The sequence below is a fragment of the Raphanus sativus genome, chromosome 4 (assembly GCF_000801105.2).
Source record: "Raphanus sativus cultivar WK10039 chromosome 4, ASM80110v3, whole genome shotgun sequence".
In the NCBI taxonomy this organism is placed as follows: domain Eukaryota; kingdom Viridiplantae; phylum Streptophyta; class Magnoliopsida; order Brassicales; family Brassicaceae; genus Raphanus; species Raphanus sativus.
The window spans coordinates 4363514-4375658 of NC_079514.1; the positions used below are offsets into that span (position 1 = coordinate 4363514).

At 36.2% G+C, this 12145-nt stretch overlaps 4 protein-coding genes across 4 annotated transcripts; 1 reads left to right on the forward strand and 3 right to left on the reverse strand.

Annotated features, from left to right (window-relative positions):
* Positions 1–696: 696 nt before the first annotated feature.
* LOC108851772 (transcription factor bHLH118-like) lies at positions 697–2646 on the reverse strand. The gene is made up of 3 exons (XM_018625239.2): positions 2308–2646; positions 1737–2063; positions 697–927 (listed from the first exon to the last, which is right to left on the reverse strand). The coding sequence occupies exons 1-3, from the start codon at positions 2473–2475 to the stop codon at positions 865–867; spliced, it is 558 nt and encodes a 185-aa protein (XP_018480741.1). The 5' UTR covers positions 2476–2646; the 3' UTR covers positions 697–864.
* A 3837-nt stretch (positions 2647–6483) lies between these two features.
* LOC130510756 (receptor-like serine/threonine-protein kinase At4g25390) lies at positions 6484–8756 on the reverse strand. Its single transcript, XM_057007369.1, has one exon. It carries the CDS (start codon positions 8511–8513, stop codon positions 6678–6680), a length of 1836 nt encoding a protein of 611 aa, XP_056863349.1. The 5' UTR covers positions 8514–8756; the 3' UTR covers positions 6484–6677.
* A 734-nt stretch (positions 8757–9490) lies between these two features.
* LOC130510548 (zinc finger A20 and AN1 domain-containing stress-associated protein 10-like) lies at positions 9491–10122 on the forward strand. Its single transcript, XM_057006964.1, has one exon. It carries the CDS (start codon positions 9641–9643, stop codon positions 10046–10048), a length of 408 nt encoding a protein of 135 aa, XP_056862944.1. The 5' UTR covers positions 9491–9640; the 3' UTR covers positions 10049–10122.
* Positions 10123–10280: 158 nt separating this feature from the next.
* Positions 10281–11841, reverse strand: LOC130510547 (ATP-dependent Clp protease ATP-binding subunit CLPT1, chloroplastic-like). Its single transcript, XM_057006963.1, has 6 exons — positions 11560–11841; positions 11438–11473; positions 11245–11354; positions 10865–11044; positions 10645–10772; positions 10281–10559 (listed from the first exon to the last, which is right to left on the reverse strand). Exons 1-6 carry the CDS (start codon positions 11766–11768, stop codon positions 10515–10517), a joined length of 708 nt encoding a protein of 235 aa, XP_056862943.1. The 5' UTR covers positions 11769–11841; the 3' UTR covers positions 10281–10514.
* Between the last annotated feature and the right edge of the window lie 304 nt (positions 11842–12145).

Consider the following 12145-nt stretch of genomic DNA (forward strand, 5'->3'; position numbering starts at 1 on the left):
ATTTTATGTTTTTAAATTTTCAATCAGAAAATTGTTGAGTTGGTAAATACCGTCACGTGTCAACTAAAATATTGCAAGAGTTGAGTATAATTATATCAAGAAAGAATGATAATAAAGATAAAGTAATGGATAGATGATGATCTTTTGTATTAGGTTGATCATATAATCGAAGCTAATGGCCAAGAAAAAGGTCGACAACAGTGGTTAACTATTGGATAGAGAATGATCTTTCTGCATATGCTATGTTTGGCCATGTATCTGAAGCTGATGGCCAGCAAAGTGATTATTCTTAAACACTGAATCACCCGTTCCACTTAACTCGTCTGGCATACTGCAGGTACAGGTTATATATTTGGTAGTTACTGAAAGACTTATTTTGTTATTCCACGCTAAGTGGAACGGTATGTTTAAAAAGGAGACGACTCTGTAAAAATGTTCTGAAGTTTCCAAATAGGTCTCGAACTCTTATAAAGAAGGAAATAGAAATACTACTTGAGGATAATGTCTTATGATTGGTCTTGTAAAGGTTTTTAATAACATCTATTGGGAGTTCTTTAGTAACACCTTGGAGGTCTTAAATTTTGAAGTACATTTAACATCTTCCGAGTCTGGATTGCATTCTGATTGTCTCTGGTTCTCTTTCCTTAAGATTTTTTTCAACAGAAAAAAAAATGTATTTCTTTGCGACTGTCAAACGTACAAGAAAAAGGTTGAAATATGGTGTGATCCCGATATTTCCCTATTTCAAAATCTGCAAACACACAGATAGACACAAATACACAGTACAAGTGCAAATAAACTAGCTATATACTGCGTTTTGGGTTCGACAAGTTAAAACAATCCGCTAAGGAAACGTTTACTTCACTACGGCAAGCGTAGTAAGTATACCTTAAGGTCTGCAAAGTCAACTAAAGCCAGATCGTTGACCTGCAACATTAAGCAAATAACCTTCACATATTAACTCAAACGTATTCATCGCATTGAACTGATAAACAATGTCAAAGTGGACATGGCAGATATAGGATCAAAATTTAGAAACAAAGGCCTTAATTTGGTCTGCACGCTGTAAGGAGGCAAACATAAAGTAAAACTAACTAGTTTTTTTTTTTGACAAACGGCTTGTAAAACTAACTAGTTAACTTTGGAACACAAATGATATGGTATGGCATTCTTAAAAAAAAGTATGCCATTCTAGAACTTCTTTTAGTATATGTGTAAATGGAAACGTCGAATAGAAATCGATTCAAAAATAAAAGTTCCTCAACAATAATCATATATGACATCTAAATTGTGTCATATCATTATTAAAAATAATATATTATTACGTTATAACCTGCCACAAACAAAATATTAATAGTATATGTGTATACATCCTAAATAGTTTCAGCATAGTACCTAAAATACTTTAAATCTGTAGTCGCATAAGTTTTGATACCTACGCTATATTTACAAACATGTTAATTAAGAACTATGCACCAAAAGTACCAAGCTGCATCTAGCTAGACTACAAGAAATCTGGTAGATAGCCACTTCTTTGGCGACTACATAAGGATTTCCTTTATGAAGAATATATACGTCTAATCAACTTATAGTACATTTGGATTCTTAAGAAGTAACAATATATATCTTATGAATAGTCTGAAGTCGAATGTTGATTTATACACGGGGACTTTTTTGCATTTACTTGGTGGATATTCATATTGCTATAAATTATGCACAAGATATATAGTACGAACCTCAGCCTGTAAAGTGTGAATGAGTCTGCCATTCACATTGGAGGAGATGCAGCCAATAACACAGAGACCATACTCAGAAAGCACATGCAGCACACTTGACAACGGCGTTTGCAGAACGCTGAAAACGATTTCTACCCCGACCAAACAGGGACGAATCACGACATGATTCGAGTTATCATTCCTACTTTGTTCATTTCTACTCTCAAAGCTTTGTCCAGACAATAACATGAGGTCATCTCTCTTGGAACTCATGTCCTTGATGTTCCTCTGAAGATGATTTATGTAATTTACCGCCTCATTCAACTGATCTGACGTAGAACGCCTTCCCTACAAAAACCATATATAACAAGTTCGAATCAAAACTTCATCAAGAAAAAAAAGGGGTTAATAGTAGCTTTGTATTGTTCGGGATTTTGTGATGTGAGAGTGTCACAGTTTTAGTGGATCTAATCTAACAAAACAACAGCTCAAACTAAGAGATAAAGCAAAGTTTTACAGATTCTAACTAGTAGATCTGTAGTGAAAAAATAAATTAAAAAAAAAAGTTACTTAGGGCTTTGAAAAGATTGACCTGGATGAACTCAAGAGGGAGAAGAGAGCGAAGAGACGCGTAAAGAGAAGCCATCTCTTGTCTCCTTTGTTTCTCAACTTCTCTGTGCATTATCTTCTCCATGTTTTCTTCATTACCAACTCTCGCCTCTTTACGACGCTTTCTTCCCTTCTCTGGAAAATCAGCCATGTAAAACCTGTAGTTTTCTTTAAATTTAATTATTTTATACAGAGATTTTCCAGCTAGTAATGATGATGATGAATATTATGATGATAATGATGAGTCAGCAGGATCTGATCTTGTCTGATTTTGTGCTCTCTAGGATTTGGTCTGGAGTTTCAGTCAGTGATTCGTTGTAAAGTTGAAAAAAAAAATCGGAGTCGGAACAAAGACAGTAACATCCCTTGTATATTATTTTAGGAGCACTAAATAAAAATAACCTTGTTTTCATGTGTGATTTACATGAATGTCATTTACACTTGGCAACTCCACATGCATTCTCACCACTTAAATCTAAAAACCCTTTATTAGCTAGAATAATTACAGGATTTGCCATCACCCGTCACATTATAACATTAACTATAATATATGATTCATTGAGATTTTCTAACCAAACAAAAAAACGTTGATAGTCAATTCTATATGATTGTCGATATTTTAGTGATGGCAATGATATATATATATATAATGCGTGCATATATATATATAGTTTTATATAACACATGTGACCACCGCTAATGTTATACTTTTAAATTTCTATTAATATTTTCCTCATACATTTACATTTACATATATATCATATATCATATTATAAAAGTTTCTTAATAATAACAAAAAATATAATGCATTACTATGAAAATGATGAAACGATAATGCATTCTTTTTGTATGAATACATCTTTTTGATCTGTGATTATAATGTTTTCTCGAAATCAAGATTAAGTTGAAAATTCTATGATCTTTAAATTATGAAAGTATAAAAAAAATAATGCATTACAATGAACATGTTAAAAAAATATATTGCATTCTTATTTATATGAGTCCAACTTTTTGATCTGTAAATATAATGTCTTCTCTATATCAGTTCAAAATATTTTTTTTTCTTTTTTACTATGAAAGTGTTAAAATCTTTAATGGTTATAACAATTATAGTGCATTCGTTTTGTATGAGTCTAACTTTTTTTTAAAAAGTTGTTGTAATGTCGTCTCTATATAAATGTTATATACGTTCACACATTCATAGTTAATGTAGGCTCTAATTTCATTCGTATCTAAATCAAATCCCTTATTAAAGCTCTTTGTGTAAGTATTTGCATTAAAAAAACGTATCAATCAAGGTCATATGATATTGTGATTGATAAAACTTTAATGTTTACCGACTTTTATATATTTTGTTAAACACGATTTTAGTAACCAAAGGCAATCAACACTAATTTCCTGATGATATGCGGTTTGAATATTTGAATTAATTTAGGCATATATGTACACGATTTTAGTAACCAAGGCAATCAACATTAATTGCCTAATGATATTAATTTATGCACATTTTCAATAAGACGATTATGGTTAGTAGTTTTTATCAAATATTGTGATTGTTTTACGTAAGAAATTTTGATTTCATAATCAATATTTACATATCATTTATTATCAATGCGTAGTCCATTTACAAAATAGAATTAAGAAAAAAATTAGGAAATTTCTATCAGAATATCGGGATTAGGTAAGTCTTATGATACACATGTTTATATGAGCCCAATAATGTTCCAGAAATCGCCGCTCTCAGACTGAGGTAATACATTTTTCACATATTTTGTTAACTAATATTTTAAATTTCGCAATGTGATAAGTGATATTTTATTTAATTCCTCATTATATGATTGTGAATGAAGGCTTCAACTAGTGATACTATTCACAGCACTATTCACGTCCTTTTCTAAGAACTTGCTGATCAGCATGATCATTTCTTATATTTTTATGCATGGTTTTATTTTTCTATTTCATATGTTTCTTTTTAACTTATATTTGTTTTTTTTTAAATGAAAACAAATTGTAATTATATTATATTCACATCATAAGAAATTATATTAGTATTTGTTTATTCTTATTAATTCAATTATATGATATATGATCGAAATAAATAATTAAACGAAACCACAATGTATGTAAAAAAATACGTGTAGTTTTAATTTTTTATGCATTTTTAAATCATATTTCTTTTAATCAAATGTGATTATCTCTTAAAATAGTCTCACTCCACGCTCTGCGCGGCTCATTATCACCTGGTAAAAAAGTGTTTTCGTTTATAAAATAAAGGATGCTCATTAGGGTAAGCAGTGACGTCTTTCAGCTTCTTTTCTATTAAATAATGCCAATATGTTTCTGTCCACATTCCATTTTGTACATCTATCAAGTTTCTTATATTATTCATGAGATTGTATACCTATGTCATTTGTATGATCAATTATTTTCTTATTATCTACTAGGTGTATTCACCCGACGCACAATACATTATAGGATGCACTGCTGCAAGCTCTGAGGGGCCGAGGCCATATGCTGGACCATATTCTCAAAATTATTTAAAAAATTATTATTAGGTTCATCCCCTAAGGTGAACCTTTAGGTTCACCAACCAATAGAAACTTGTTATTTTAGATTTAGTATCTTTTAATTAAGGAAACAAATAATTTGTCAAATTATATTATTTTTTCAAAATAAAATTTAAAAATAAATAAAAATAGTATATAAAAACGAATTAAAAAAATTAATGTTGTCAACAAAACACTAAACCCTAAACTCTAATACTAAACCCTAAACTCTAATCCTAAACCCTAAATCCTTGGGTAAACCATAAACCCTTGGAAAAACACTAAACATGTTGTCAACAAAACACTAAACCCTAAACTCTAATCCTAAACCCTAAACCCTTGGGTAAACCCTAAACCCTTGGGTAAACCCTAAACCCTTGGATAAACCCTAACCCTTGGAAAAACACTAAACATTTGGATAAATTCTAAACTATAAATCTTAAACACTAAACTTCAAATCTTATAAATAAATATTTTTTAAAATAATCTTTATTGAGAACTATTGTTATTTTTATTTATTTAATCTTTTTTATTTATTTTAAAAGCATAATATAATTTGGCAACTTATTTTTGTTTCCTTAATTAAAAGATACTAGATTTAAAATAACAACTTTCTATTGGTTGGTGAACCTAAAAGTTCATTCTAGGGGGTGAACATAAGAAAAAGTCTTATTTAAATATCACTGTAAACTTTAAAGTAGTTTCTTTAGTTTTAAATATTTTTTTTCTATAGAACGTAATGCACTGCATTTGATAAGGAATTAAATACGACATGCATGTTTTTGGTTTTCTCATTCTCTGGTGTAATTGTTTTCAACTATCACTCGACTAGAGTGGTGTGTATATATTTTCACATTTCGTGTTACTGAAACATTTATTTTTAAATCTTAGTTAGGTTGACTAATGTTGAGATATTACGAAAAGTTTTCTTAGAATACAATAAAAAAATTATTGATGTTTTTCCAAGGTTTTAAATATTATACTACGATACTAAAAACATATTCAAATTTGAATTAATACATACGTGTAATTCTCTATTAATCTTATTCTATATGAGTTTACAAAAAAAAAAATACTTAGGGTCTAACTGGTGACCAAGGAATGGAAGAGAATAGTGCATTCCTTGCTATTTCTAATTGTTTTTACCATTTACGAGGAATCGTTTTTTCTTTTCATTCCTTGTCATTCTTTTTATTCTACAGGAATATAGAACAAATTTGTTCCTTGCTATAATTGATGAGGAATAATATTCCTTTCTATTCCTATAAGTTTATTACTCTGCATTTTTTTCCTACTCATTCCTAGTATTTCTCTAATGGTCACCAGTTAGACCTTATTCTATATGATGCATGTCCAAAACATGTATTATATTATGTTAATGAGCCAAGCTGGCCCATATATTGGCCCAAATACGTTAAAGATATAAAACGGCCTAATAAAAAACAGAAAAGAGAAAACTCAAGAGATTGAATATATGTCCATAAATATAAAGATGGATCTACTATGTGACCAGTTTAGTCTGAGACCTACTAAGTTGGAAGAGGTTTTGGGCCCACAGGATTTGTAAACTGATGTGTTAGTCGGAAACGAAAATATTATACACACATATCAACAAAAGAATCAAACTTGCATAGGGTGATAATAATGAACCAATACTCTGTCTCTGCCCAATACGTGTAAAGAAACAAAAAAAAAAGACTCAGCCTGGCATGTTGGAACAGTATTATGAAACTAAATCAAAGTGTCTAAAACTAACACTTAGCAAACCGACTGATTGTCGACAGCTCTGCTTTATCAGTAGGCAACACTACGGAAGACTCACTTCTCCTTTCAGCATCCCCAAAACCTCTTTCATCGACGGCCGTGAAACCGGCAATCTTTGCAGACACTGCAAGGCGACCTTTATGCACAACACTGCTTGTTCTTGGTCCAAATTTTGCAACTTCTGGTCCACAAGATCAACAAGCTTCCCTCTTCTCGCCAGCTTCCTCGCCCAAGACATGAGATTCGCCCGTTGGATCTCACTCGCGGACCCCGTCATCTCCAAAGGACGCCTACCCGAAACAAGAACTAACAACAGTACACCGTAGCTATAGACATCGCATTTCTCAGACACATTGTTATTGTCCAAGTTACAGTACTCAGGCGCTGCATAGCACACGGTTCCTCTCATGCTCGGCGTGCTGCTTATCCCGCAGCTCTTAGCTATCTCCCCACTCACCGAGTCATGACTATTACCCCGTGCTCTTAACCCATCTAACCACCAATCTATACTACTACCTTTACTGTTACTACGACGTCTCACATCATCACTACAGAACTCAGATTCTAACGTTTTCTTCTTCTTCTTCTTTTTATTAGCGAGTTCTCTTCGGTACTCATCTTTCCACCACTCTCTAACCATCCTCCGCTTCTTCTTCTTCTTCTTCTTATTCTCACTCTCTTCCTCTAGTGAAAGCCACCACTCTAGTCTCTTGCTACTCTTCTTCTCAAGCTTCTTACTCGACGAAGAGGAAGAAGCTGCCAAGGACTCAATCCAATCAACGCTGCTTGGTCTCTCCTTCTTCACCTCTGAACCAATCCACTGCATCACATACTCCTTCACTTTCCCTCTCTCCACCGCATTGCTCTCTTGCTTCCACCACCAATCTTTCTTCTCAACCTCCCTCCCCTTCGCTTTCTCCCCCATCTCCGGCGATACGGAGACAACCGTAGCCGTCGTCTCCGGCGATTCCAAAGGCGCCACTCCCATCTCCGGCGAAGACCCAGTAACTTCCGGCGACTGTTTCACCATCCCAAAGTTGAAATCTTCATAACCAGTTGCGGTAGTGATCACACTCTCTAACTCCTCCTCCACCCCTCCTCCTCCTCCGCCGCCGCCACCGTTACTCTCCGGCGCCACGGTGATCTCCACGTGCTCCGGCTTCACCCTGGCCAGACCGAAGTCAGCGATCTTGGCGGAGAAGAGCTTATCCAACAGAACATTGCTAGGCTTTATGTCTCCGTGAATCACCGGCCGTTCAAGGCCGTGAAGGTGCTCGATACCTTCCGCGACGTTGACCGCGACCAAGAACCTCTTACTCCAATCCATGAGCTCGGGGCATCTCCTGTGAAGCAGCGCGTCCTGGAGGTTCCCGTTGTCCATGAGTTTGTAAACGAGGAGCAAACGACGCCGTTTCTTGTCGTGCGAGAAGCCGACGACGGGGACCACGTGAGGCGAGTCAAGAAGCTTGGAGGCGAAGAAGAGCTCGTTCTGGAACTCGGCTTCTCCCTGGAGAGATCCTGAATCCATAACCTTCACGGCTACATTCTCGCCGGAGGATAAGGTTCCCCGGAAGACAGCGCCGAAGCCGCCTTGGCCGAGCCGGTTCGCCGGGGAGAAAGACGCGGTGGCGCGGCGGAGTGTCGAGTAAGAGAACTCACGCGGCGGACGTGGGGAGGAGGAGGAGTCTCCGGGCGGTGGCGGCGGACGTTTCCGGCCGAACTTGCAGAAGCAGACGGAGAGGGAGATGAAGAGAGAGAAACCGGCGGCGACTCCGGTCACCGTGAACGGTGGAGAGGTTCGTGTTGTTCTGTCGTGGTGGCGAGACGGAGGTGGGGCTACCGGAGCCGGTGGCGAGATTCTTGCTCGTGACGACGGCATAGAGGATTATTAATTAACCGAAGCTGAAACATGAACAGGAGATATAAAAATCGAAACTTTATAAATTTCTCTCCGTCGGGAGTTATGTCTGTTTTGTTTTTCCTTTTTTCGCTTTTCAGATTAAAATCGGAAAGAGAGAAGAAAGGTAACAGCTGTTTCGGAAAATCGAAATGTTTTGTTGTTAATCCATTTTCCTCCATTTAATTAATAAAATTAATTAACTATTACATCTCGGTTTACTTAACACTAGGATTATGTATTCTTCTTCTTGGTTCAACCAGTATCAGACCCATAAACCATACAGAAAAAAAATGGTGAAAAATCTCGTATTATGTAAGAATTTGAAGCTAAACAATCTAAATCTTACTAATTTTTTGTTTAATTTGGGTCCTTCTTCATGAACCAACATGCCCAAATTGAAAACCGGACCGGGGTTAGCTGTTAGCATCACGCCATGTTTAATGCTCTTTTGTTACGTCGCTTTTGACTGACAATAGATCATTTAATTAGTAACGTTAAATGGGAAAATTAAAGAGGTCAGAGGTGTATTCACGTGGGATGGAGTGGGGAGGCCGTGGGGTAATCAAAGATCACCATGTGGAATTTGTCTAATTAGGTTACTTAATTACTAACATATTCAAAACGGCACGCAACGTTTATTGTATTTGAGAAAACGGACCGACTTCTTAGAAACCACACGGAACCTGCTGTTTTTTTCCCAGCTTTCGCCTTCACTAGATTAAAAAAAAGTTGTTTATTGCTAAAAATCTAATTGGATCATTGTGTTACGTGTATATTTACTTTCTCCTTTATTAAAAAAAAACTTAAAGTCAACACTATTTCATAGTCAACTTTACGCTGTTCGATAAAACACGCATTCTTATTTAACTTTTTTTGCGTCAACTCTCTCAACGGATCTTTCCTTTTTTTTTATATAAAAGGAAATGTCCCCAAGAAAGGCAAGCACTAATAATTTACTTACCAAATCACATACCAAAAAATGGAAAATTAACTTTATTGCAAAACCAAAACCCTCTATATATATAGGACTAGTAGAATCACTCATAGAACACACAAACAATAATCTTGAATTGCCAACTAGAAAGAAGAACAAAAAGAATAAGAAGATGATGCATGCCTACGAAACAGAAGCGTTACCGTGCGCTGGAGGTTGTGGACTTTTCGGGACACGACAGAACAATAATCTCTGCTCCCTCTGCTACAAAAAGAGTGTTCTCGAACAATTGGCCGCTCTCAAACTTGAGCCCAAGCCCGAGCCGTCGACAGTAGTTCCTACGACGAGTCCGATAATAGCTGCCGTAGAAGAACCGGTTAGAAAACAGAGGTGTGAAACGTGTCATAGGAAAGTAGGGGTGACTGGATTTAGCTGCAAATGTGGACACATCTTTTGTGGGTCACATCGATATCCCGAGGAACATTCTTGTTCTTTCGACTACAAACTGTCTGGACGCCTCGCATTGGAGAAACAGTTGCCTTTGATTAGAGCCGAGAAGTTCGTTAGGTTTCAGTCTTAGGTTTTTTTGAATAAAATTTTGATGTCCTTTAAATCTTCTTATTATCAATAATAATACACTTGCTTTTTTCACGATTATTCAATCTGAGGCGGCAAAAATAAATGTCATAAAATAGCCAACGGGAAAATAAACTAAGTTATACTTAATCATTTGAGAGATGTAAGATGTCAATTATTTACTAAGTATGATTAAGGATAATATACGAGTATTAGTAGGAGAATAGACCTACTCGGGAAGCAATAGCAACTGAATTATATTTTGAAGTTGTAAATTGTATAATAAGATGCAGAATAGGTGTCTAATGCAAAAATAAAATAAAACTTTAACAGCAACCAAGTGTACAGACAGAAAATGCTAACGATGATGGCCTGTGTCTCGTATTTGATAAGAGTGAGACAGGTTTGTTGAATAAGGAGTTGCTTTTGCTACTCCATATACAGTTACAGACTGAGATAAAAACTCATCACTATTGACCTTGTTTCTTGAAGCTCAAATCTACATCTTCATTCATCTGAAACCAAACCAAACCAAACCAAACACCTCAACAAACATGCCACTTATAGCGTAAGCGCCCTTACTCAGCTTTTCAAACTTACCGATTCAGTCACTTGTTTGGCTTTATCTTCGTTGAACCCGAGCGACTCCAAAATCTGGCGGCCTGCTGAGTCCTTTTGAGACCAAACCCCAAGAAGCAAGTAGGCTGCTGTTAATTCCCCATCCACACCTGTGATAACCAAACAGTTTCAGTTGGCTAAGAAACAAACACAGGGGGGTCAAGAAAATGATAAAAGATGGTGTTGTTTTGTTTATGCACACCAGATTTCTTCTTCTGGTCAACAGCCCAGTCAACGGCCTTGCGAGCGGGTTCAGTAAGAGGAGGATGCTCAGGGCTGAAGAAGTACATATCTGATTTCCCTAGCAGCTTTATAATCTCATCCCTCACCTTGAAAAGTGTGATTCCATTCCCCCTCAGAAACTTAGCAGCTGTGCTTGTACCTGAAATGAAAAACAGATGGCACTCCACAACTTAAGATACACAGACTTAGTTGTCTATGATCAAGAAAACAGAAGCAAAAATTCTCATTCCCACATGAATAAACAAACAACAACCAAACAAAATAAAAGCCTAAGCCTTGCTTTATACATATGCTTGGATTCAGTAAATAATAGGGTTTCTGGGGGAAAATAACACAAACCTTCGACCAAAATACCCATGAGAATGGCCTCGGTCCCTGTAGTTGGATACTTGAGCTTCCTAGCCTCCAATTCCCCCATTGCCAGTGATTTTATCGCTCTCGCCGACCATCTAAAAATTCCAAAAAGGATAAACCTTTCAAAATCTATTAAACCAATGAACAACTCAAAAATACATAGAAGAGACTCGCTCACTTTGGGATCTTGTCCGAAGAACCATTCTCCGGTTGCCTGCAATTAAAATCAATCCAACCCTAAGAATACCGATAAAAAACTATAAAAATAGCTTTCAAACGGAAAAAAAAGAAAAAACTCACGCAGTTGGGACGCTAAAGACGGTGCTGGCCGATGTCAAGAACCGGTGCTTGGAGACGAAGAAGCGGCGGCGCGACGGTTGTTTCACCAGAAGCTTCTTACCTATCAGAGAAGGAGGAGGAATCAATGAAGAGGGAGATGATGATGATGCACTCCGCCGGGGAACGACGACCGTCAAAGGGATAAAGGAAAGCGTGTACGACGACGCCATTTTCACTCCGACAACAAGACAAGAAGCCTTTTTGGGTGAGCTTTAGCGATGATATTTTTACTTACTCAGCTACTTGTGCGTCTTCTTTTGCACATAAACCCCTCAAATCCATACATAAATTTTTATTTCTAGTCTAAGTTGTTTTAAACATTTCAAATAGAAGCACATACTTTTACTAAGTTCAAATTTACCCCGTAACTAACATGAAATAAAAATACACAAAGCGAAACAAAAAAAGTATAGTGGAACAAGCAGGGTCCTACCCTCACCGTGGTGGTACAAAATACAAATCTATAAGTGAGAGAGACTTCATATTTGGTTTTGTAATATCCCCTGGTAGATAGGTCTTTGGAGAGTTCATTTGGACAAATGGGTTC

Excerpts from the sequence above, each read along its gene's own strand:
- LOC108851772 (XM_018625239.2), bottom strand. The coding sequence starts at position 2,475 with ATGGCTGATTTTCCAGAGAAGGGAAGAAAGCGTCGTAAAGAGGCGAGA. Across the intron at positions 2,064-2,307 it reads TCCCTCTTGAGTTCATCCAG|GGAAGGCGTTCTACGTCAGA; the intron begins GTCAATCTTTTC and ends TGGTTTTTGTAG. Across the intron at positions 928-1,736 it reads TTCACACTTTACAGGCTGAG|GTCAACGATCTGGCTTTAGT; the intron begins GTTCGTACTATA and ends TTAATGTTGCAG.
- LOC130510756 (XM_057007369.1), bottom strand. The coding sequence starts at position 8,513 with ATGCCGTCGTCACGAGCAAGAATCTCGCCACCGGCTCCGGTAGCCCCA.
- LOC130510548 (XM_057006964.1), top strand. The coding sequence starts at position 9,641 with ATGATGCATGCCTACGAAACAGAAGCGTTACCGTGCGCTGGAGGTTGT.
- LOC130510547 (XM_057006963.1), bottom strand. The coding sequence starts at position 11,768 with ATGGCGTCGTCGTACACGCTTTCCTTTATCCCTTTGACGGTCGTCGTT. Across the intron at positions 10,773-10,864 it reads TGACCAGAAGAAGAAATCTG|GTGTGGATGGGGAATTAACA; the intron begins GTGTGCATAAAC and ends TGGTTATCACAG. Across the intron at positions 10,560-10,644 it reads CCAAACAAGTGACTGAATCG|ATGAATGAAGATGTAGATTT; the intron begins GTAAGTTTGAAA and ends GTTTGGTTTCAG.